The sequence below is a fragment of the Pezoporus flaviventris genome, unplaced genomic scaffold, assembly GCF_033815535.1.
Source record: "Pezoporus flaviventris isolate CSIRO_AGI_PZ_B2104156 unplaced genomic scaffold, CSIRO_AGI_Pfla_v1 ptg000001l, whole genome shotgun sequence".
Lineage (NCBI taxonomy): Eukaryota > Metazoa > Chordata > Aves > Psittaciformes > Psittacidae > Pezoporus > Pezoporus flaviventris.
Window position 1 is genome coordinate 11,749,204 of NW_026892549.1, and position 26,146 is coordinate 11,775,349.

General features: G+C 39.3%; 1 protein-coding gene across 1 annotated transcript in view; it reads right to left on the reverse strand.

The window, feature by feature from the left end:
* The window catches only part of LRP1B (LDL receptor related protein 1B), a 794,792-nt gene that overhangs the window by 88,590 nt on the left and 680,056 nt on the right, over positions 1-26,146 (reverse strand). Inside the window, exons 58-61 of the mRNA XM_061444942.1 lie at positions 23,842-24,023; positions 20,674-20,873; positions 2,699-2,887; positions 2,006-2,154 (exon numbers count right to left, since the gene is read on the reverse strand). Of these exons, the coding sequence (XP_061300926.1) occupies positions 2,006-2,154; positions 2,699-2,887; positions 20,674-20,873; positions 23,842-24,023 (720 nt within the window). The remainder of the gene's footprint in view (positions 1-2,005; positions 2,155-2,698; positions 2,888-20,673; positions 20,874-23,841; positions 24,024-26,146) is intronic.

A 26,146-nucleotide genomic window follows, 5' to 3' on the forward strand; every position in this document is an offset into this window, starting at 1 on the left:
TTTCCTACCTGGTGTCTATATGAGCACAGAAATAAAAAAAAAAAAACAAACCAACAGGTTTCAAAGTGCATGACATTTTATTTTCTGGGACAAGGCATAATTTTTTTTATTCTTCACATTTTTTAAATCATTGATTATTCAATAAAGCTGTATTTGAAAGCAAAATTAAATTTGGTGCAGTAGGTCAATTTTATCTTTTCTGCCATGAAAATTTAGGGTTTCATGGCCATTTATTTAGTAAGACCTATAGCTGGAACTACGTTCTTCTACCATGTTGAGGGACAGGCTGGGTTTGGAAGGCAGATATTCTAAACTTTCAAACTGTTCCACAAAGGTATGCACAACAGAGTAGCTCAGCAGAAGGCCTCCAAACACAGGAGGCAAACAAACTCACAATTCTCTTTCTCAGTATTTTATGCTTGCTAGTAAAGCCTTCCTGCTGCTTTATTGTTTTAAGGTACCAGCCTCTGCTCACCACAAGAGACTTGATGCTGTTAAGATCACATTATGAATTTAATTACAGGAAACGGATACTAACTTTTAGATGCTATTATGCTCTGCAAGAAATGCATTCCCTTCTAAACTGGGAAGCCACATACGCTGCAAAACCAGGGGGTCAGAGTCATATGAGTGTGCCTGGGATGGCCTAAGTTTTTGGTGTTCTACAGTCTCACATGTCTCGCACTGAACAATTTATTACATCAGATAAGCCATCAAGGACACCTGAAAAGCCTGTAGATGTGCAAGACCAGAGTATCAGCCATCCAACTCCTTTTCCTCAGAAACAGCTAACGGTGGGTATGTCGATACTACATCACAGGAACAGCTCTGATTTTACAGCATTATATGAAAATCTTCAGAAGCAAAGTATGTTTTTGCCACTGATCTCTGCATCTGATGCCATTAGACTGATGAATTATTAAACAGTAAACAGATTTCAAAATTGGAAGAAAATTACTAAGAACCAATGTCAACTGGTAACTGTTTGAAGCAGTTTCTTCTATTTAACTCTGCTTTCGCTCATATGGAATCCACAAGTGATAAAATGTTGCTCCTTGAGGATCCAAGATATGATGCTACCCTTCAATTCAGACTAACAGTAAATTACTTGGAAAAGAATAGAGCCATTTAGTCAACTGGTAGCATATAAATTCACTGTGGAATAAGCTTCCAATGCCATTTAAAGAGAAAAGCGAAAACAAAACCAAAATAAATAATGCAATAAAGCAAAATTAAAAAAAAAAGCAACAAAAACAAGTGTGTTTTTTTTTCCTAACCAAACAAATCTGAGAAGCTAAATATGGGAGGAAAATAAGTAAGACATTATGCATTTTGCAAGTGTTTTATTCTTTCTTTGTGTTCATCACTTAATGGGAAGTAGCAAACTATCTAAACAGAAAATAGACAATGGAATATAATAAAATCACACCAAAAACTACCATAAGGTATCAGAAGAAGAAACTGAGAAGTTTTCTTAAATAACAATATTAGTTGAATGAAACTGTACATAATTTATTAATATGACCACTGTTCCCTAAAAATTAAGAATAAAATCCTTTCCTTGATGAGTACAGACATCACGATGCAGAATTTTGTAAGAGGTAATAAGCATCATATAACAAAAGTGGACTACTAGTAAAGCATAAATATTCCCAAATCATTGTTATATACACTTTGTACTTTTATATTTCAAACAGATGCTTTTTCCAAAGCAATTTTTAGGGATTTCGTAGCAGTATTTGTTCTAGTGACTGGCAGAAACATCCACACTTGAAAAGGAACAAGTTCTGCATTCTCTGAAAAAAAGGCATTTGTAAGCCTATTTTCAACTCAGAGCCTTGAAGATTAAATGCTTTAAAGGCACCCATGAGTTACCTAGTCTTCAGCTCCTTTAACTGATGCTTCCACATTTTGTAAACACCACCATTCCTTATTTAAAAGTAGGTGGGAACACAGTAAAATACTATCATCTCCACTGCCACTTCCCCCATACATATGCACTTACCTGACTGGCAGTGCAGTTTGATAGGCATGTCTTGTTGTCAGCAGCAAGGTAAAAGTTTGTGGGACAGGCACATGTATACATCTTGTCAGGGGCTAGAAGGCATAAATGACTGCAACCACCATTGTTTAGTGTACACAGATGTTTAGACACTGTGGACAGAATAGGAAAATTATTTCAGAGCCCATTATTTCAGTATACTTCAGGGTCTCTGCTTTATAGAGGAATAAAAATTTATTACCCATACTATTTTTAGAACGAAACATCTCAAATAAAAACCCGTAAGAGGCAAACTTTTCCTTCTGACTTTAAGCTATTCTCTGTTGTATGCAAAATTATTACTAAGAATATTTTTTTTTTTTTTTATTTTTCATAACATATTGTTCCCACCTTGAACGGTAACTTTTACTGTAATGCAATGTCAGATCTGCACCTCCAGTCAGTATTTGGGTCAATTTTTAAGCACCGAAACTGGTATCAAGCCACTGAACAAGATAAATCACATTTATTTAACCAGCTATACTTAGACCTTCAAGCACAGATTTAGGTTTAAATATGGCAATTTGAAAACTTCCAAAATTGGAAACAGAACAGAAATAAATCACTGCAGATAAATGAGCTTCCATTAGGTCAGCAACTGGCTACTAAGTGAAATACATGAATGTGCTGTACAGAAAGCATAGACAGAATAATTACCATCAGGTTGCCTATAAGAGTGATACACCTGGATGTCTGTTATGGTATGCCATGAGTTAATCAGTGATAGTCTGTCTGATCCAGAGGTTTTGTGGGCACGGCTGAGTGATTTGGTTTTCCCATCTGTCCAGTAGATGTAGTCTTCAAACAATGTTAGTGCAATCACCCCTGGAATATCTTGATTAGGTACTGTAAGAAGAGATGCTAAGATTAATGCTCACTCTTGGAAGACTGCCAGTTAAAATATTCCATACTGCATGGCTTGACAGATAGAACTACTATATAATGTCTTGAGAATAATTGTCATGACAATATGTCAAGCCTAGATGGTTCTTTATTACCATTTATGATAAAGATGGATGGGCTATGAGCTCTGCTTTCTTAGAATTAGTTGGGCCAATCAATGTTAAGGAAATGAAAGAATTTCAGTTAACAAAAATCACCTATTCTATTAAACTAATGATGTGTTAAGCTTTAAAGCGGTATGTAACACAGATATAACTTAACCTACTCTTTACAGAAGACCAATATTCATTTGACAGTTTAGGAGAATAAATGTTACTAGAAAATATCCGAAACAGACACATCTCCAGATGCAGTGTGTTTAACGCCCTTTAAGACAATAGTATTTTATTTCAGCAAAATATACTGACAAGAGAGATGGGGGGGAGGGGAGGGGGGAGCTTTGCATTAAAATAAACATAGCAACAAAAGGGTTTACTGATTATTCCTGGCATAACCAACAATGTAATTTTAAAATATAAACAAAGTGATGATGATAACTCATTGCTACAATATCACAAAACTAGGGACCAACATAATTTTAAAAAGGATGGAAGGACAAAAGGAAGAAAAAGCTTTAGAACGTTCTCTATCTTGCTTTTCACTCTCAAATTGAACTATTTGCTCTTGGTAAACATAAACTGAACTCTTTTTTCTTCTTTTAACATATATAGCTGTTATAAAAAATGTCACAGGAGAATATCTGACTACAGTGAACAATTTGTATGTGCTAATTGTTACTGAATCACTCTAATTAGTCAGAGAGCTGAAAAGGCAGATCAGAGCAGCTGAGTGTGCATTTTTAACCAGGAGATCCTTTACACCTTTACCTTGTTTTCTTAGATGAAAATAGCTTCATCTTTTAACCTGGAATGTGCTTAAATAGAGTAGGAAAATCTCAGATTCCAGTTGGAAGATTTCGTAGTTCACTAACAACTGATGACTGATACTGAGTATATGGAATGACAACTTAGCAAATTCTATTTTGCATACAATAGCCTAGCCTTGTGATACTTAATTTCAGTGGACAGTAAGCTGCCATCTGGTCAAGGAAACCTTGCATCTCAGACCTGAAATTTTCCCTTCTTGTATGTTAACATATACCATAGCCCATCATACTGAAATAACAGTATGATATTCTTTTAAAAAGCGTCAAAGTGAAAAAAAAAATCATCATTTTGGGACTTACTGCAGAGGCAGCTTTTTCATGACTCCTTACACAGTTTAGTACCCCCAAGAAAAGCTTTTATAATTTCCCTTATTTGTAGAATCACATTATGAAAAGAGGACCTACAAACTAGAAGTGAATCATATCCCATGGCAATTGTTTCTATCCTGTTCATCTGAGCAAGGAAGAGAAGTACTATTTTAAATTTGCTGCCAAACTAACATATCAAGTACAACAAAATAAAAATACGGAAACTATAAGTACAGTTATTTCCATTATATTGTGGGGCTTTTTTAACTCTTTCCCCCTTTCCTTGTTTTAGCCTCACCACCGGATTTATCAGAATAAATTGCAAGAAAAACCTCCTAGATGAAAGAAAACATCCAAAAGCTAGAGCAGGATTAATTGCTCTCCTTTTCTTTGGTAAGCAGTGTAAAAATGGGCTACTTTCTGTAAGTTCAAAGTGAAGCTAGGTTAGTCATAACTGGTAAGTACCTCTGCTTCTCCCATGTTACCTGTTTGAAAACATTTAATCAAGATGTGTACTTGACAAAAAATATATTATACCAAGAGAAGGGTCAGATCTTGATCAGCAAATTCATGGAGAATTTAAATAGTCCTATTTTAACACAGAGCCATGAGAACTGCACTCAGTATTAATTACTTTCTAGAATTATCTATGTATTCATTAGATTTATTTCTTTCTTAAGGTTTGTCATAACAGTGTCACCCTATGGCTTCTATGAAAGCTTCCAAAGTTGGGTTAAGTAAGCTGAAGCGCTATTGGTATTTCAAAACACTTAGCAAAAATAACTACAAGAACACCTCACTTGCAGACCAATAACCTACTGGATACAGCTCTAGCAGTTTGTAAGTATTCTAGTAGACCAATAGCTACTACAAGTGTTTTTTTCCCCTCATTGTTACAGCATCAAATCCTCAAATAATCCTCCCCTTGTAACCCATGCATATTACTTTTCTCTCATATGGAAAAAATCTCAACAAATACAGCTAAAGTGGAGTTCAATCAGAAAAGGAACAACTGCCCAGATGCCACAGGACTCAGACTCCAACATCATGGACAGGCACACTCGATAGCTTAAAGGAAGAGGTGGGAAGTGCCTTCAGCCTCTTTCATAAGTCCTTTCCTGAGCCATGTTAATCAGCTGGCTGCTTCTACTGAGTTCCAAATAGTTATGTCAGTGACTCAAGCTTCTTACAGCTTAGACATAGTAGATCTCAGAACATAGCTTTCATATACTGCAACATAGACTATGTATTACACAAGTAAAAAAATGCTCTACTTTGTGCCAGCAACAGAATTGTATCGATTCAAACTGATACTTCCTTTGATTTTTGAGACTTTACTCTTCTTATTTGAGTAATAAAATGCATTATGGGAGCATATTCAACAAGTTACTCAACAATTCTGAAGGACAAAATCCATGGAATGCAAAATCACTACCCTAAGCAATTTCTGAGGAACAACTGAACCTGAAATTTGCTTTTGTGAGCCTTCTTCCTACCAAAGATGAGTGAATCTCTTGAAATCCCTCCTTTTCTAATAGGCCTTCTACTGCTACCTCTAGTTTTCTACCGGTTGTTTAATTTTATACATAAACCATGGGTTCCCTCACACTAAATACTAATTCCAAACAGGGCTCGACCAAACAAGAAGATGACAGATGTGACAGGAAAGAGAAGGTAGAAAAGAGATGGAATACACAGGCCTATCAGAAAGGAGGAATAAATACAGGTAGGTGGTGAAAGGGGAAAAGGGGAGGCTTGCAACAGATCAGAAGCAGTGGAAAATAAAAATTATTAGATACTTTAACAATAATAAAATGACAACAGATAACATAATTTAGGGAGATAAAGTGCTGCAAAACTTAAGGGAAGAGCCACACATCTCCATAAGAGGAGATTATGTAGACGTATGAGAAGCATGCAGAGATTTAAGATGTACATCCATCTCTCTCTTGCACTTTGTACTTATTTGGATCTCAGAATATAAATTCATATGTTGGAAGTCATATCCATGATAAAAATGTGAACTTTTCTTTTGTGTGAACTCTTTTTCCCTTATATTCTCTGAATACATCTACTTAAGCAGAAAAAAAAAGTTCATTTTTTTTTCAGGGGTGAAAAACCTGCCATCTAGGATTTCTTAACTACAAAATATGCTTCTTCAGAAGCCATACAGAAGAAGTGAAGCCCAGTCTCACTTGCCTTTTACTGAAACACAAATATTTCTAAAAGTAAAGTCATATAGTCTAATATTAAGAAAAAATGAAAGTCTCATTGTCAGCTGGTAAAATTCATGTGCCAATAAGTACCCTTAAAAAAACCCAAATGCTAACATATTCTAACCAATAAACACTACAAAAATATCCATGCTCTATCATGTCCAATAAGGTTAGATTTTATTTGGTGTTCAGCTCCTGTTCAAGCTGAAACTGACTGATCACTTCTGAGCTAGAAAGATACCTGCCCCTTCCCTTTCCAAAATGAAGGGACTACAATCTTGCTATGCCCCTGTGCATAGTCTACAAGAAGAGAAGGGGTGAAAAGATTCCTGTCATCCTCTTCCCAAAAACACATTCACAAAGCCAGAGTTCCAGTGCTGGTAAGTAACTGCTAAAGGTAATTAATGGCTGCTAAGCATCATTTTAAATGGCCACCTTTCCCCTCTCTGGCAGTAGAGCAGTTTCTGTTTAAGAATTCTGGCACCCAAGGACAGAAAATTTACATTGGTGATCAAACCTTAAAAACCATGCTACATTATTTTGCATTCCACTCTCTGAAACTCTAAATTGTCTGAACTGCAATAAAATAAAAATATAAAGCCTATTGACATCATGACTCAAATGAAGCCAGTGATAAGCTCTTTTTTAACAATTAAGTACCCCTCCAACAACAAACAGCATCAAGGAAGCAAAACGCTTAAAAAGAAAATAGCCATTATACCTACAAAACTAAATGAACTTGGAAATTGCTCATCTTCTCTTGTGTGGCAATTACTTGCCCATACTGTCCTCTTTCCATTTGAACTCCCTTGTAATAATTCTTATCTCATTTTGCATTCAGCTTGTAATCTCTTTGAGATATAGTCAATCCCCTCTCTGCAGGGCTGCTCTGAATCTCTTTGCCCTACCTGTATCTGCACCTGAGATTGCTCTGACCCAGGTGTAGGACCTTGCACTTGCCATGGTTGAACATCATGAGGTTGGCACTGGTCCATTTCTCAAGTGTGTCCAGGTCCCTCTGGATCCCATCCCTGCCCTCCAACGTATCAACTGAAACACATAACTTAATGTCGTTGGCAAACTTGCTGAAGGCACATGAATCCCACTGTCCATGTCACTGACAAAAATGTTGAACAGGATCTGTCCCAACACCGATCCCTGAGGGACACCACTTGTTACTGGTCTCTGCCTGGACATTGAGCCGTTGACCACAACTCTGCATGCTGCCATCCAGCCAGTTCTCTAAGCACCGAGTGGTCCACCTATCAAATTGATGTCTCTCCAATTTAGAGACAAGGAAGTCGTGCAGGACAGTATCAAATGCTTTGCACAGTGCCAGGTAGATGACGTCAACTGCTCTACCCCTATCCATCATTCTGCAGCCCCATCACAGAAGGCCACCAAATTGGTCAGGCAGGATTTCCCCTTAGTGAAGCCAAGCTGGCTGTCACCAACAACCTCATTGTATTTCATGTGCCTTAGCATGCTTTCCAAGGAGAATCTGCTTCAAGAGTTTGCCTGGCACAGAGGTGAGAATGACTGGTCTGTAGTTCCCCAAGTCTTCCATTTCCCCCTTCTTGAAAATGGGGCTTGTATTTCCTTTTTTCCAGTCACTGGTAACATCCCTAACTGCCATGATTTTTCAAATATGATGGACAGTGGCATTAATATATATTTCATTCTGCAAAGGTAATATATACATCACACATTCATACAGTAAGTATGGACAATAGAAGTCCTAGCACTGAAGTGATGGGATATGTTACAAATCAAAGAATGCAACTGAAATAGTGAAAACTGAGAATATTTCAGTATAATGAAATCACACAAATTGTTATATAACCCAAAATTTAGACTTCATTCTAAAAATTTTAAGGTACAAATGTATCTGTGGTATTAAAGCTATTACATATGACTTACAATGATACCCCAAGAAGAGGTGGATAAAGTTTAAAAAAAATCTACCTTTAAAATCAGCTGATCAGACCTAGGACTGAAATATTTTACTATCCCACTTTAAAATGCTTTCTTGACTTTTGAATTTCACTGTGAGCAGTTGTTTATATGCCAGTTACTCTGCGGCAGTAGACAGCAGCATGCTCTCACACAAGTCATTATTGTCAAATATACACAAATCATCATTTGAGTAGAATGACTCAAGAGTTTGCTAATGAGTTTCAAAGATGCTTTAAGCATTTTTCAGACTTACAGAGACCATTTACTTGCCCATCAGCCCCTACACCTTGGACTCATGTCCTGCCCCTGTTTTCAATATTCATTCATCCTCACTCTGCCCCGAAGCAATTCCTTCCTTCATCTTCACCTCTCCACGCTCCTGACTGTATTGCTGCCTGCCATCATCCAGCTATAAGCACATGAACTGCTAAGCCCCTTTGATTTATCTCATTTATCATCTATTACAATCATAGAAGCTGTTCAATACTATGCAACTTTGTTCATCAAAAACCTCCTGGTTTTGACTGTGTTGATATAAACGAGGGGAGATCTTGTGACACAGGAAACACTGTATTGTATGCTCTCTTTTCTGATTACTTTCTGACAGGAACAACTGCATGGAAAGTAATGCCCACCCTTTAAAATTTTTGATGGCACATGTCCAGCTCATATGGAAATATGCATGAATGTCAGCTAAGTTTTCATGAGTATGTAGAAAAAATATTTTCAGAAGTTTATAATCTAATCAAATTTGGGCATATTATCACAAGAATAGCGGAAGACACAAAAACCAACCTGTTGGCAATCTTCATAAACTGGGCTCCATAAACTGGAGACTGTGGAAGCTTAGAGTAATGTAATTGTGTGAATAGCCTTTAATAAAGGTATTTTTCCTGAATATTATCCTTTAAAAGAGATAGAATACAATAAAATAAAATGATCAGATTTCGGAATGAATTGGAGAATTTTATCTGAACAATTATAAAAGCTGAATCTAGAATGCAATAGTGGAATGAAGCAATTATAGTTTCTGTTATCAGATGTGGCTACAATGAGTAATTCTATAGACTCCTAAAAAGTTGAGAAAAAATGTTTCAATATCAGAACTACTGTTTATTCCTCATCTGCTGTGAAAAGGCTTCTTTTCAGGTTTCTCTAACTTTTGAGCTATGAAAAACAAAGTATAAATCTGGAATGAACTGGTTTCCATAATCTCTTAGATTTAGGAGGATTTCATGACTGATTGTATTTACTCTTTTATAAAACTCTGGTGGCAAAGATCAGAATTAGACACAAATACCCACTCTTCACCTACAAAGCCCGTATGCATGGAAATTTTTGAAAAAAAGTCATAATCTCCAAAAATCTTATGCTCGATACTTTCAAACTTGCATATATGTACACCAATTCTGAGGTTTGTAAAGACTCTGGCAGAAGCCAATTATGAAGAAAAGTGTTTTTCAAATTGAGATGCTATAGGGAAGTTTCTCTCGGCTAACTATATTGCAGCTAAAGAAGTAATTTATGAATACTTAATTCATTAATGGTACAAAGACCTTTTCATTGCTTAATTTTCCCGCAGCTGTAAAATGAAGAAAAAAAAGGTCTCAACTTTTGTTTTTACAGTAAAAACATCAAAGAACTCAACATAGTTAAGGACTAAGCTCAGAGAACCTTTTTTATTTCTTAAACTGGACTATCAGAATGCACTTTTATGGTTTAATTATACTTCAATTCTCATCTTCAAAGAGTGAAATGGGAAAATGGTAGGCACCTCTGGGTTTTAAGAGTTCTGAAGGATAGAAAAACCTGCATGAGGCAATCAGATACCTAGGGAACTGTGAAGCTTACATCTCCTCTGGGCAGTGGGAACCAAAAGTAGATGTAAAGTTTGACAAACACTTAAATGCTGAGTTGTTTTGGGTTGTTTTTTGAACGCTCACAGAAGCAAACCAGCTTAGTGCTTTGCCAGATTAGTGCTTCAATGCTTGCTTAATCATTTACTGTGCATAACATTTGCGAATGCTGCAGTGCTAAACTGGCTAAGCTCTTAAAGAGTTTACATAATCAAGAATTAAACTTCAAATAGATAAGCAAGGTCTTGATGTTTTACCCCTAGCATCAAGAAGAGCTCCCAAGTACTGTAAGATTTCTGGCCTAGTTAGCATGCTTTCAAAGTTCTTACTAGGACTCTCTTGATAATTACAAAAGCCCATTTCTCTACTGAAATGCAGAAACCTTACAAGAGAAAAGCAGCAGATGTTCTCTTTTCCTGAAAAAATCTGTAAGAGTCATAAGAAAAAAAAAAAACCAGAAAAACCACCTTGTTGCAAAGTGCTAATGCTAAGATCTAAATACATGTAAACTCCCATTGCATGGAAAAAATGGTCCTTGGTTTAACATACAGGATGGCAATAATTAGCATAAATTTGTTCTGTTTGTCCTCAGGAATTATTTAGTGCAGAGAACAGCACACTGCAATCTATCTCATACAAAAATATCTCTTTATGATATGAGATCAACCCATTCTGACAAGATAAGTTATTTGCAGGGTCTTGTGACATCTCTGTGATATTCTCAGATACATTCTGTAGCAGATAAGATCGCAGGAGCATGTTCTCAGAAAAATTTGCCTTATCCTCAAAGGTCACAGAAACAGGTGGGAAATATTTCGCTTACAATAACTAGCAATACAGACTGCATTACTCACATGATTACCGTTTATACCTTTTTTTCTGCTCCGTGAGTATGTATTTTATGGTCAGCATATCTATGCCTTTATGCTTCTCCATTTGAAAACACAAAGGACAGAATAAACTCAACCATCCTTTAGTTAACTTTGACAATAGAGTGTGTCTCAAAATGGGCCATGAAGTCCACGTGAACAAAATGTCTTCAAGAAACACATTTATGACAACATGTAAACCTGATATTTCTCATTAAGCTTATCAACATGGATTACAGTTTCTTGTATCAGAAACCTAAAAGGGATCACAGTTTCACCCCAAGCACTGCTGAACTCCCCTGAGTTTCCCTTACTAAGGCAATTAGTTTGCCTTAAATTAAATTGTATCTTCCAGAAATATTTCAAGTCTTGTGTAGAAACATGAAGACATGCAAAATTCATTTGGTAGCTTGCTCCAGGAGAAGCAGGGAAAAATTCTGATTAAAGGCAAATTGATCATTATGTAGGAGAGCTGCAAAATTTGCAAAAAAGCACACTTCGGAGCACCTACAGGCATGTTCCATCCATTTCAGACACCAAGAATACTACTGCTTTTACTGTAGAAACTTTTATACAACTTGATTTTGTTTTGATAACTACATTTTGGGTGCAGATTCTAACAACAGAAAGTGACAAACAGCATTAGCTAAGGAGAAAGTCTTCCTCCCACGTCATTTAAATACTTCAGGAACTCTCTCCCAAAGTGCGTTTCTTAATGCTTGAATATTCACAGATCATATTTACTCAAAAGTAGTATGATAGCAGGTTTACACAAAGTCACTGTCACTTTTGGAGCCTGCCTGAGATATTTAACTGGTACCAAATATTTATAAATCTTCATTCACAAGTGGAAATGGTAAAAAAAAAAAAAAAAAAAAGTGAAAGCCTACAGAACTTCCAGTAATACCTGACTTCTAACACTTTGAGTGTAATACCTGGAGAGTTAGTGTCGTGGTTTAAACCCAGTCAGGTAACTTGTTCACTCACTCCCAGTGAGTGGTGCCGAGCTGACAACAATCAAGGTCCGTGTCTGTCTCCCCCCCCCCCTGCACCGGGGCTCTCCCCTTCCCCGCTCCCGGAGGAACGGGGAGGAGGATCGAGAGAGTGCAACTCCTACGGGTTGAGACAAGAACAGTCCAGCAACAAATCACCACCGCTACTATCAGCTAAAACAATGATAAGGGAAAATAACAAGGGAAGAGAATACGATACCACCGGCCAAGAAAACGAGTTCCACCCGGAAGCTCCTGTCCTTCCGGGTAACTCCCAGTTACCCCCCACCCCGGCCATGACGTGCTGTGGTATGGAATACCTCCCCGGCTAGCCCGGGTCAGGCGCCCCGTCTCTGCCTCCTCACAGCTTCCCCTCCTCCCTGGCAGAGCATGAGCCTCACAGAGTCCTTGGTCAGGGTAAACATCACTTAGCAACAACCGAAAACATCGGCTTCACCAACGCTGCTCTCAAACTAGAAGTCAAAACACAGCACTGCACCAGTTAACACAAAGGAAAAAACATGACTGCTACTGCTGAACCCAGGACATTATCCACCCCTTATTCCATACCATTCACGTCGTGCTCAGATCCCACATTTTCAATACACCATCGCTCTCCCACATATATACATCCATATACATACAGACCAAGAGGAAAAAATCATTTTCTTAGTGCATGGACCAATCCCTATAATGCTGCCGAGTCCATTCGGTCCATGATGTTCCAAGTTCATTCTCTGTTGGGATGATGGCTGGAGGGAAGTCAGGGCCAGTCGCTGGTGACCTGGAGACATCTAGTTGATGGGCTATAAAAGCATTACACAGCAGGCAACAGTATACAATTGAGTTCACTGGCTGTTTTCCCCTAAAATCAAATCCCCTTGAGGTATACATCGGACTTCCCCATCTTCCCGCATTACCCACCAAGTATATCCAGGTCCCTGAGCAAAAGCAATCCCACGAGTGGGTTTGCCTTTACCTGAAGCAGGAATAACCCAGACTGTCTTCCCCAGCAAATTCTTCATATGCACCACGGGAACTTTGTCCCCCTCTACAATATGTAAAAGTTCTGACTGGGCTGGGCCAGCCCTGTTGGCAGATCCTCTGGTGTTGACCAACCAGGTGGCCTTTGGTAAATGTGTATCCCAATGCTTGAAAGTTCCCCCACCCATCGCTCTCAGTGTAGTTTTTAACAGCCCATTGTACCGTTCGATTTTCCCAGAGGCTGGTGCATGGTAGGGGATGTGATATACCCACTCAATGCCATGCTCTTTGGCCCAAATATCTATAAGGTTATTCAGGAAATGAGTCCCATTGTCTGATTCAATTCTCTCTGGGGTGCCGTGTCGCCACAAAATCTGTTTCTCAAGGCCCAGGATAGTGTTCCGGGCAGTGGCATGGGGCACAGCGTATGTTTCCAGCCACCCGGTGGTTGCTTCCACCATGGTAAGCACATGGCGCTTGCCTTGGCGGGTTGGTGGCAGTGTGATATAGTCAATCTGCCAGGCCTCCCCATATTTATACTTCAACCATCGTCCTCCATACCAAAGAGGCTTTAACCGCTTGGCTTGTTTAATTGCAGCACATGTTTCACACTCATGAATAACCTGGGCAATAGTGTCCATTGTTAAGTCCACCCCTCGATCACGGGCCCATCTATATGTTGCATCTCTGCCCTGATGGCCTGAAGTGTCATGGGCCCACCGGGCCAAAAATAATTCACCTTTATGTTGCCAATCTAAGTCCATCTGAGCCACTTCAATCTTAGCTGCTTTATCCACTTGTTGGTTGTTCTGGTGTTCCTCAGTGGCCCGACTCTTGGGTACATGGGCATCTACATGACGTACCTTCACCACCAGGTTCTGCACCCGGGCAGCAATATCTTTCCACAGTGCAGCAGCCCAGATGGGTTTACCTCTGCGTTGCCAGTTGTTCTGCTTCCATTGCTTCAACCACCCCCACAGGGCATTTGCCACCATCCATGAGTCAGTATAGAGATAAAGTACTGGCCACTTTTCTCGTTCAGCAATGTCCAGGGCCAGCTGGATGGCTTTCACCTCGGCAAATTGACTCGATTCACCCTCTCCTTCAGCAGTTTCTGCAACTTGTCGTCCAGGACTCCATACAGCTGCCTTCCATCTCCGATGCTTTCCCACAATACGGCAAGAGCCATCAGTAAACAAGGCATACTGCTTTTCACTTTCTGACAGTTTATTATATGGTGGAGCCTCTTCAGCACGCACCACCTCCTCCTCTGGTGACATTCCGAAATCTTTGCCCTCTGGCCAGTCCATGATGACTTCTAGAATGCCTGGACGACTGGGATTTCCTATTCGAGTTCGTTGTGTAATTAGTGCAGCCCATTTACTCCATGTAGCATCAGTTGCATGATGTGTAGAGGAGACCCTGCCTTTGAACATCCAGCCCAGCACGGGCAGCCGGGGTGCCAGGAGGAGCTGTGCTTCAGTGCCAATCACTTCCGAAGCAGCTCGAACCCCTTCATAGGCTGCCAGTATCTCTTTCTCAGTTGGGGTATAGCTGGCCTCAGATCCTTTGTATCCCCGACTCCAAAAGCCGAGGGGTCGACCTCGAGTCTCCCCTGGAGCTTTCTGCCAGAGGCTCCAGGTAGGACCGTTCTCCCCAGCTGCAGTGTACAGCACATTTTTTACATCTGGCCCAGTCCGGACTGGTCCAAGGGCTACTGCATGAACTATCTCACGTTTAATTTGCTCAAAGGCTTGTTGCTGCTCAGGGCCCCATTTAAAATCATTCTTCTTCCGGGTCACATGATAGAGAGGGCTTACAATCGAACTGTAATTTGGGATGTGCATTCTCCAGAACCCCACTGCACCCAAGAAAGCTTGCGTTTCTTTCTTATTAGTTGGTGGAGACATTGCTGTTATCTTGTTGATCACATCTGTGGGGTTCTGTCTACGTCCATCTTGCCATTTTATTCCCAAAAACTGAATCTCCTGTGCAGGTCCCTTGACCTTACTCCGTTTTATGGCAAAACCAGCTTTCAGCAGGATTTGGATTATTTTCCTCCCTTTCTCAAAGACTTCTTCCGCTGTATCGCCCCACACAATAATGTCATCAATGTATTGCAGGTGTTCTGGAGCTTGCCCCTGTTCCAGTGCAGTCTGGATCAGTCCGTGGCAAATGGTAGGGCTGTGTTTCCACCCCTGGGGCAGTCGGTTCCAAGTGAACTGGACACCCCTCCAAGTAAAAGCAAACTGTGGCCTGCACTCTGCTGCCAAAGGAATGGAGAAAAATGCATTGGCAATATCAATCGTGGCATACCACTTGGCTGCCTTTGACTCTAGTTCATACTGAAGTTCTAGCATGTCCGGTACGGCAGCACTCAATGGTGGTGTGACTTCATTCAGGCCACGATAGTCTACTGTTAGTCTCCATTCTCCATTAGACTTTCGCACTGGCCATATGGGGCTATTGAAGGGTGAGCGGGTCCTGCTGATCACCCCCTGACTCTCCAGTCTACGGATCAGCTGATGGATGGGAATCAGGGAGTCTCGGTTGGTGCGATATTGCCGCCGGTGCACTGTTGTGGTCGCAATTGGCACTTGTTGTTCTTCAACTTTCAGCAACCCCACAGCAGAGGGATCTTCTGAGAGACCAGGCAAGGTGGACAGCTGCTCAATTTCCTCAGTCTCCAAAGCAGCAATACCAAAAGCCCACCGGTACCCTTTTGGGTCTTTGAAGTACCCTCTCTTGAGGTAGTCTATGCCGAGGATGCATGGAGCCTCTGGACCAGTCACAATAGGGTGCTTTTGCCACTCCCTCCCAGTCAGGCTGATTTCAGCCTCCAGCACAGTCAACTCTTGGGATCCTCCTGTTACTCCAGAAATATAGATGGGTTCCACCCCTTGACAGCTTGATGGCATCAGGGTACACTGTGCACCGGTATCTACTAGAGCCTTATACTTCTGTGGGACTGATGTGCCAGGCCATCTGATCCACACAGTCCAGTAAATCCGATTGTCCCCTACCTCCACCTGGCTGGAGGCAGGGCCCCTCTAATGGTCGTCACAGCATTGGACACTTAAGTCGTGTTGAAAGGGATTACTCTTCGTTATCACAGGAGCTGGAGTAAAATCAGCTCTTCCACTCCATCTGGGAAACTGCTCACCAGAGACTGAAGCCGTAGCTCTCATGGGACGATCAGTCTTGGCCCTTGCTCCCCTCTTCAGTTCACTCACCCGTTCCTCCAAAGCTGAAGTAGGTTTTCCATCCCACTTTGTCATGTCTTCTCCGTGATCCAGCAGGTAAAACCATAGGGTACCCCGTGGCGTATACCTTCTGTATCTCCTCTCTTGAATAATAGGACGTCTTTTGTTAATAGCTGAGACGTGTGTTGGTACACGTGAGGAGCTGGATAAATCAGATACATCGTCCCTCAATTTGTCGAGGTCCTGGGACAGTTTTTTCACAGCTGAGATGATGGAAGGAGTGAGATTGTCTTCGAACTCTCGGAGTTTATGAACCATTTCATCCACTGTTAGTGGCACTATGTCATTCCAGGTCACTGTTGCCAATGAATGGGCATATGATGACGGTGCATTCCGTGTAAGTTTTCGCCACATGGGTCGTGTACATTCAACTTCATCTGGATCTATAGGTGTATCCCCGTTATTCGGCTTGATGTGATAGATCATCTCTACGATGGCCGATTCCCTCAGAGACTGGATGCCTTTGTCTATAGTAGTCCACTTGGCCGAACGACTCGTAACATCGTCCTTGTACGGAAACCTTTCTTTCACAGCTGCCAAGAGCCTCCTCCAAAGGCTGAGGGACTTTTTCTCTCTTGCAATTGCTTTGTCAATTCCCCCTTCTCTAGCAAGTGATCCCAGCTGCTTGGCTTCTGTACCTTCTAGTTCGTGACCATCGGCCCCATTGTCCCAGCATTGGAGTAACCAGGTGATGATGTGCTCCCCTGGTTGACGGGTAAAATCTTTTCGCATATTCCGCAGCTCGGTTGAGGTTCGAGGTCGAGAAGTTACCTCTTCTTCTTCTTCTTCGTCATGTGATGATGACTCCTGATCAGATTCTGGACCGGGTGGTGAATTCATTGGTTCTTCATCTCGCTTCACCCTTTTTGCCTCCTTTTTGCTTGTTCTCTTGCGTACAGGGGCAACTGATATTGGTACGAATTGGTCCTCTGGTTTGGCTGCAGTGATTATCACTGTGGTTTGAGTAGCGACTGTACTTGTTGCTGGGGGTGGTGTAGCTACTGTGCTTGGAGCTGGGGTAACCGCGCTGTCTGTTGCAGTTGAAGTTTGAGCAGCTGCTGTACTTGCCACTGGGGTAGCTGCGCAGTTCATTGCAGCCAAAGTTTGAGTAGCGACTGTCGCTTTGCCCTCAAATCCGCTGATATTCTTTTCCTTTTGAAGGTGCTGGATAGTGTTGAACAAGGCCCTGTAAGCATAGGCCAAGCCCCAGCACGTTGCCGTGATTTGTCCATCTCTGGTATGGCCAGAATGACCGCACACCTCATTTAAGTGTTTTACTAATTCTTCTGGATTTTGCAGTTGTTCGGTAGTGAAATTCCAAAATACTGGAGGGGCCCACTGACCTAGATACTTGCCCATACTATCCCACACACCCTGCCACTCATGGCTGTCCAGCCTCTGGGAAAATCTCTCGGTCCTCCTACATCGTCTTTTGACCCCAGACAAGACCCAAACCTGAATCTGCTTAACTCTTGAAATCAGTAGTGGGCAAAACACACTCTGTATGCGTGTTAGCATGGTGATTCCCATCACCATCAGTAAACAAGTCTCAACAGCATTAAAAGGCCATTTAAAAAATTCAAAACTCTCAAATGTAAATGGTCTGGGGGGACGACTAGGAGGGTAAAAGGATGTCTCCTTCACAGGTTGAGCACCTGAGAAGGAGAAAAAAGATGTGTAATTGCTAAGCACCTCCATCATATACCTCCCAAAGTATAAAGGTGGTGACCACACTGGGAACATAAACCAGATCAGTTTCATGATCAATGATTCTATTGTATTACAAGTCATTACCATAAAGTACAATGGGATAAAAACCTTAGCCCAAGCCCCACACTTGAAAAACACTAATACAGCCAATACCGGATGGACGTAAGATATGGTATACTGAAACTGTGAGATCAAGAGGAAAAACCTTGAGAGCCAATAAATCAGCATTGTGACGAGTGACTATCAATCCAGTCAGATCTGTTCTTATCTCAACCCCTCGTGCCCCACGTTGGGCGCCAAAAAGAACTGTCGTGGTTTAAACCCAGTCAGGTAACTTGTTCACTCACTCCCAGTGAGTGGTGCCGAGCTGACAACAATCAAGGTCCGTGTCCGTCTCCCCCCCCCCCTGCACTGGGGCTCTCCCCTTCCCCGCTCCCGGAGGAACGGGGAGGAGGATCGAGAGAGTGCAACTCCTACGGGTTGAGACAAGAACAGTCCAGCAACAAATCACCACCACTACTATCAGCTAAAACAATGATAAGGGAAAATAACAAGGGAAGAGAATACGATACCACCGGCCAAGAAAACGAGTTCCACCCGGAAGCTCCTGTCCTTCCGGGTAACTCCCAGTTACCCCCCACCCCGGCCATGATGTGCTGTGGTATGGAATACCTCCCCGGCTAGCCCGGGTCAGGCGCCCCGTCTCTGCCTCCTCACAGCTTCCCCTCCTCCCTGGCAGAGCATGAGCCTCACAGAGTCCTTGGTCAGGGTAAACATCACTTAGCAACAACCGAAAACATCGGCTTCACCAACGCTGTTCTCAAACTAGAAGTCAAAACACAGCACTGCACCAGTTAACACAAAGGAAAAAACATGACTGCTACTGCTGAACACAGGACAGTTAGACATGCTCTTTAAACAGTCATAAATGCAGTCAGCTGTCTAAAACTAGCAGTGGTGCTCCTTTCCTGAAGGAGAAAGAGAATTGGTTGTATGAAACACTGCTCTTCACTGGTACCAGCTGTGGCTTTGTGACAAATATTATTCTTCTCTAGGTTCACATATCCTCAGGAGAAGACACTAACTCCATGAATATAGAAGAATTTTAAGGTAATTTTACCACCTCAGGCAAAAGAAATCCATAGGCTGTAGATAAAGGCAATGGACATCAAAGACAACATGACTGGAATTCTGCAGATATCTTCTGAAATGTAGTGATAGGAGAATATTTTCTGAGAAACAAAAAAAATCTGAAAATTTCAAGCTGAAAGAGGAAAATTGAGAAAGGTTTGACCACTGTGGTCAGGTTGGGGCTAAGAGAGATCCAGAAAGAAGAGCAAGAGAACAAGATAGCAGGATAGTAGCAGAGAGAATAACATGAAGAGAAGGACAGAGCTTTGCTTCATCTCTCAGACTCCCAAGAGGAATCCAGCTGGCACTGAGGGGTATGTCTGGGCAAGTACTGCTTAGGTGACCAGGTTACGACTGTCCTGTGTTCGTTCAAAAAAGCACGGAAGTTAATTCTGAGATAAATGGGAATGTTTACAGCTCTCATAGCTATTGCTGGAGTATCTCCAATCTACCATCTCAAATAACTGTCCTTGAACTGTTTATTATGTTCAGTAGTTATAAATTACTATTCATGAATAAAAGGGCTAGAACTTTATTTTTTCTCTTTATTTCACAGAGAAGCTTCAATCTGAAAATAAAGCAGTTATTTCATGGACTCTGGTTTTGAGAAAACCTGGAGGCAGCCAGCAGGGAAGAAAAGCCAAAATAAAGCCCAAATGTACATTTTACCAGGATAGCCACAGTCCTGATGTGTTGGTAAAGACTGTAGAAGGGAGTTTCAGTAAGAGATCTATCTCAAAGAAAAAAAAAAGCACAAACAAAACAAAAAACCACAAAATGAGCACACTGATATTGAGTATTCCATATATTTGAATTAAAGTGAAAGATCTTTAATTATACCATTCGGAATATGAGAGCAATTCATCATAGTGTAGCACATTTTTAAACACTGTATAGATAAAAGATACCAGCTTTTTAATTATCTGTCACGTGAGAAGCAGAAAACAGGGATAAAGATTACTTCACTACACAAGTATTTCAAAAGTTATTATTTTCCCATCTAAACCCCCCAAAAGGAAAGCCCCAAATTACATTTGCAATACTGATCTCCTTATTGACTCATGCTGAGCAGACTAATGGGCATTTCCAGGCCTTCTCAGGCTGGACAAAAGGTTACTATTATCCACATTCTGGCACAAGGTACACAGGGTTTATCTCTCCCCCTTTTAACAGCCAGGTTTCACTGGCTTTGTAACTTGGTTGAGAACATGTGTTGTGAACATACACTAAAGTACAGAACTGACAGGGCAGCCTCCAACTGCTCAGTCTGTTCCTAGAGTTTCTATTTTCATTTGAAAATTTTTCCATAGACATGTATTACTGCATGTTTAAAAAATATTCATAGTCATAACAGAAAGAATAGGAAAAGCAGCTTTTAAAATATTAATAAAAAAGAAACTGTATCAAGCCTGCAAAACTGTTTTAAAGTAGTTGTTACATAAATACACTTAACATGCACATCATCTTCAATTTAAAAATTATGAAAAAGAAAAATAAATAAAAAAGCTGTTGACTAACCTTTATGTCTGTGAGATCCATCCATGTCAGAAAACTCAATATGATTTTCATCAGCCCAATACAGTCTGTGGTTGACATAATCTATTGTAAGAGCCATAGGTCTAGATATCTGTGTTTCTATGACAACTGTTTGACCAGAGCCATCCATACCAACACGGCCAATGTGAGGATACTCACAGCAATCAATCCAGTATAAATATCTATAAACCAAAACACAACTGCTATTTTGTTGACAGATGCAAAAATAATAGCAATAAAAAAAAACAACTAAGTAAATTAATCTCAAGAACAAATCTGTAAATATTCTATAATGTTTTCATCTTCCAGACAGATTTTGTGATTTTTCTAGATCCATGTTTAAGCATGTGCTAAATGAGAAGGATTTGACAAGGAGTGTCCTTAAACTAGATATAATTTCATCAAATTAATTATGACCTAGTAAAAAGTACATTTAAATTGCTTAGCCTCTATACCTCAGAATGTGAAGTACAGCCAGACTGAATTTCACAAATCTCATATCCTACAAAAATGGCATCAGTACTAAACTTATCACAAATACTGTATTTCAGTTACTATTTTTTTACACACATTACAAACCCTCATTTTGCCATTAACAGTAATCTAATGCAAATTGTGTTACTTCAAGAAGAACTAGTTCTAAAACAGTAGAATTGTTTCTTACATAAAGGGCTTAAAAATGGGCAAATCGCTGGGAAATAGCAATTTTCTCCTCTACACTATTTAGCCACAATACAGAGCATGTTTTTCATAAGGAAGAGAAAGTCCTATTATATGGTATATGGATGCATGTTGCTATTGTTGTATACACCATTACTTAGAACCTCAGGACAGATCTTTCCAGCTGGGAAGCTGATATGCTTCTACTCTACAGGTTTTGGACAGGCTATCAAAAACCCAGGTGCAGCTTATAGTCTTAACAGACACCTGGAATACTGTTTATGTGCATGAGAAAACAGTGGCCCTAAGAACAGATACAGCTAACCTACAGGTTGCAGGTGCAACATGTTCGCATTTAGCCTGCTTCACATAAGCAGTAGAGAAAGGGAACTTCTTTCTCCCAGTGACTCCAACAGAAAACTTTATATTTGAAACGTATCATTACTATTGAATGGCATCAGCAGTAGAGTTGATTTAGCATTTCTCATTTACAAAGAGAGAAAAAAAAAAAAGAGACAATACTATTCCAAATAGCGGGGCAGCAGGAGCACTTAATTGTGCTCTGTGTGTGTCTGGGTGCTGAGAACTTCCAGGGATTAATTATAAACTGGAGATTGTTTAGAAACCCATAAGATATATCAACATTTTGCAGGCATGATTTACTCGCTCTGTTGCTGCAACTGCTACTGAATGTACAGTCCACTGATTTCCAACTCCTTGCCTTGGGAAGGGACACCTTCCACAAGATCAGGTTTTACAAAGTCTTATCCAACCTGGTCTTGAACATCTCTGCAGTTGGGACAGCCACATCTTCTTCTCTGGGTAACTTATGCCAGTGCCTCACCATCCTCACAGTAAAGGATTTCTTCCTTGTATGTAATCTAAATCTCTCCTCTTTCATTTTAAAGCCATTCCCCCTTGTCCTATCACTACATGCCCTTGTAAAAAGCCTCTCTCCAGATTTCCTCTAGGCCGTAGGCCGCCTTTAGGGACAAGAAGGCTGCTCTAAGGTGTCCCTTGAGCCTTCTCTCTTCCAGGATCAACAGCTCCAGGGGTTCAACTGTCACATAACCAGGAAATACCGCATATTTTCATTCACCTTCTGTTTTAAGAATATAAAATCTTTCTTCTTCTATCAATTAAATTAGATGCTGGCATGAAATGGTTAGATGGTTTATTAGAGTCTCTCTCTAATGCTGATATGGTTTTACGCAAATAGAAATAACTAAAACGTTTCTGCTAGAAGAAAGCCAACACAAAGAAAAAAACACCAACCACCACAAAAAAAAAAAAAAAAAAACAAACCTCAGAACCAAAACCAAACCAAATAAATAAATAATAATAATAATAAAAACTAACAGGAAAAAGTTAAAAGAGCTGATATATCTTGGGTTGGACAAGATGACCTTCAGTGGTCTATTCCAACCTCAAACATTCTGTGATTCTGTTAAAATGTGAAAATAAAATATTAATTAAGTCCATTAATGGAAAGATAATTTATTTTCTTTCTTTTAAAACACATAGTATTAGGTTATATTACTAATGCACATCAATTTTATTGGGAAAATTATAATATTTCAAAATTACAATACAAATGTGGAAAAAATGGTTCCCATAGCTCCCCCACCAGTTAAGAAATCAAAAATGGTGGTGGTGCCCAAAACTGCACTCAGAATAACCGCATAGACTTATATTAATAAATAAATAAATTATAAGTCATGCAATAATCAACAAAATTAGCAATTAGAAGTACCAGTTAAACTAATTAAACAAACTAACTAGACATTTCTCACTTCTTATCACTGTGGTTGCAATAGATTTGTCAAGTATATCGATCATTTCAAATTTCTGAAAACTGAAGTTATAAATTAAGTCTCCTAAAAAAAAACCCCTTGTATTCTAATAATTAATCAGTCCAGTTGTTAGACCTGTGCAAAACCCTAAACTTTAATCTTATATGCAAAAAAAAGGTAAAAACTACCTTCAAATTACATCTGGCAAAACATTTTCACTGTGATTATTATGAGAAATTATCAAAGTTTTCAATTATGCGGTAGTTTAATGGCCTAAATTATTCTGGAAATCAGTAAATAGAGAAGAGTACTAACAAGGTGATTCACTTCAGTGAACACACAAAGTAAGATGTAAGAACTGTCTTCCATGTAACATGAACTTTTTGATATTTACTAACACACTTATTAAAACAGATGGTGATATTTTTTTAAATATCTGCTTTCCTCCTACCAAAATAAAACATTTGCAGAGTAGTAAGTATAACAAAATGTGGTTTAGTACCTGCATTCATCTATCTATTACAACAATTTTATATCTAATGATGAGACAGTAAGCATCAGTAATGCATTTTAGACTACTGACATTCAGTGTAGCTGAAAGTTAGATAATAAAAAACTAATTAGTACTTCCTATCTTCTGGTTTTAAATATAAAATTAGGATTAAATGTGAATTAATGCAAAATGGCTGCTTCATACCCAGCCTGAGGATCTAAGGACAGATCTCTAGGAAACTTCACTCTTTTGCTCACAAGGACGGTAGGGTACAAGCCATTGAGTTTCGACACCTCAATTATTCTCTTCTCAGTATCAGACCAATAGAGATTCTTCCCAATCCAATCAACAGCCAGTGCATTAGGAACAGCTGTATTGTGGACAACCTAAGAAAACAAAATTTACATAAATTATTGATCTAAGCACTAGGAAAAGGAAAAACAATTCAAGAGTTACTAATACCAGCATATTGAGAGGTTGGATATATGATACAGTGACATACAACATGCAAAAATAAAAAAAAAAAAAAAGGTATTCTTTCCTGTTAAACAATTATACTTCCAAAGTAATAACACTTCTTGTGTAACTGAGACAACGTGATGCTTTGCTTATAGTAAGGGAGAATGGAGAATACTGTGATATAGTAAATACCAACTTTTTAACTTCCCTGCATTATGCTCTAACTTTCTGTCTTTCATTTTATATCTAAAAAGAAAAAAAAAAAAGACTTTTTCATTTACTATTCTGTTTCTTTTTCAGAGAGCTAAATGGACATGGGGCTTCTCTTGTCATAGCATGCTCTTGAACACGTGTTTATTAGCTTACCATTTCTCTCACCAGTCCACATCAGCAATATCTTTAATTTTAATATCATAGTAGTGCCATGTCATCATGATGGATATACCATAAGGGCACTCAGGCAAACAGAAAAAAGATTACCTAGTTGGAAAGTAAATACTACACTCTATTTTCAGCATTCATGTGGCAGAAGAAAGATGAACTTTCTAAGAATTAGTTAAGTTTCAAAAGGACCACAATATTAAGGAATGAACTATGATACAGAAGCAATTTAGTGACCTCCTGGAAAGCTTGTGCTCTACTGACAAGGATGTGTTAATCTCAAGGTTTTTGACGACTTCAGTAACTCTGACACTTAAACACCTCTAGATATACATGATTACAAATTCCATCATGATTGTATGACTCAGTCTTGCTTGGCTGAGAGTACTTCATGTTAAGTGTTGAGTAACATTTGAATATTCTAAATCATCAGAATCTAAATTCTAGGCTTAAAAATCCTATTCCTGATAAAGTCTATTTTGACCTTTTCTATTCCCGTTTAGGTCCTGGTTAGGTCTGTGCAACTAGAACTTACTTAAAAAAAAACACCAAAAAACAACAAACAACAAAAATCAGAGAGAGCAATACTTGGAAATATTTGAGATTTCTTCAGTATTAATAATGGATTTATTACTGTAGTGTACATTCTAATTTATTGTCATCTTTACAAGTAATAGCATGTGCAATAAAGTATAAATTTTACAGGTAACCCTGATTGTGTACAACTGTGCTATTTCTAATTTTATTTACCATTGGACGATACTGAAAAGCCTTCAAGATAAGAAGGGATACTGTGAGACACTTAAAACCAATTTTATAGTTATGAATATGTAAAAGTACCCTTTCAGGTTATTACATTATTTATCGCCTTATAAAATCTTCTAAAAAATCCAGGCATGCAACAACTTCTTAAAATGAATAAACCACTTTATTTCCTAATACGTCAGCACTACCAGCTTCACTGTTTCATAAACTTGAAATTCCAGTATACACTGCACTGTAACATGGGACGTTTCATGTAGAAATGGATAGCTCTGCAAAATTAGTGGTTTAGCTACATGATCTAGAAGCATCAACCAAAGTAATTAGCCTCTGTTGGCTTTTCCTTTGAAGAGTCACTTCAAGCTTACGCCAGTAACTGAGATCACCAGTGTGACATTTAATGTACAAAATCCAGTTTACTACAGCATTTTCCAATAACAGATTTTAACTGAATACAATACTATACACAAAACACTGTGCTAATGTTTGAACACATTATATGAACACATTAAGTGGAAAAGTTGTTGCTTCAATGGTGTAAATGCCTCCTACATGATCAGATACTGAAAAAAAATGAGATGTCATCAGGTTTCCCAGAGCAAGAAATCTTGGGCTGGTATGGGAAAAAAGATGCTATCTTCTAAAAGGGAATTCCTAGGTAATATATCAAATATTATTGTTTAAGCAGGCTTGCTGGGAAACTAATTATTTGTAACACTGATTATTAAATATGTGCTAGGGTAATCCATTAAAATTTCAGAGAGATGTAAAGTCATTTGCCACCAAATAAAAGATCAGTGACAAAATATCAGATAACTACAATATATATAATTCTTGATAAATTTTTCCATGTATTTTTAGCTTTCAGAAGCTAAACCTGAAACAAATTTTTCAGTGAAACAAACCA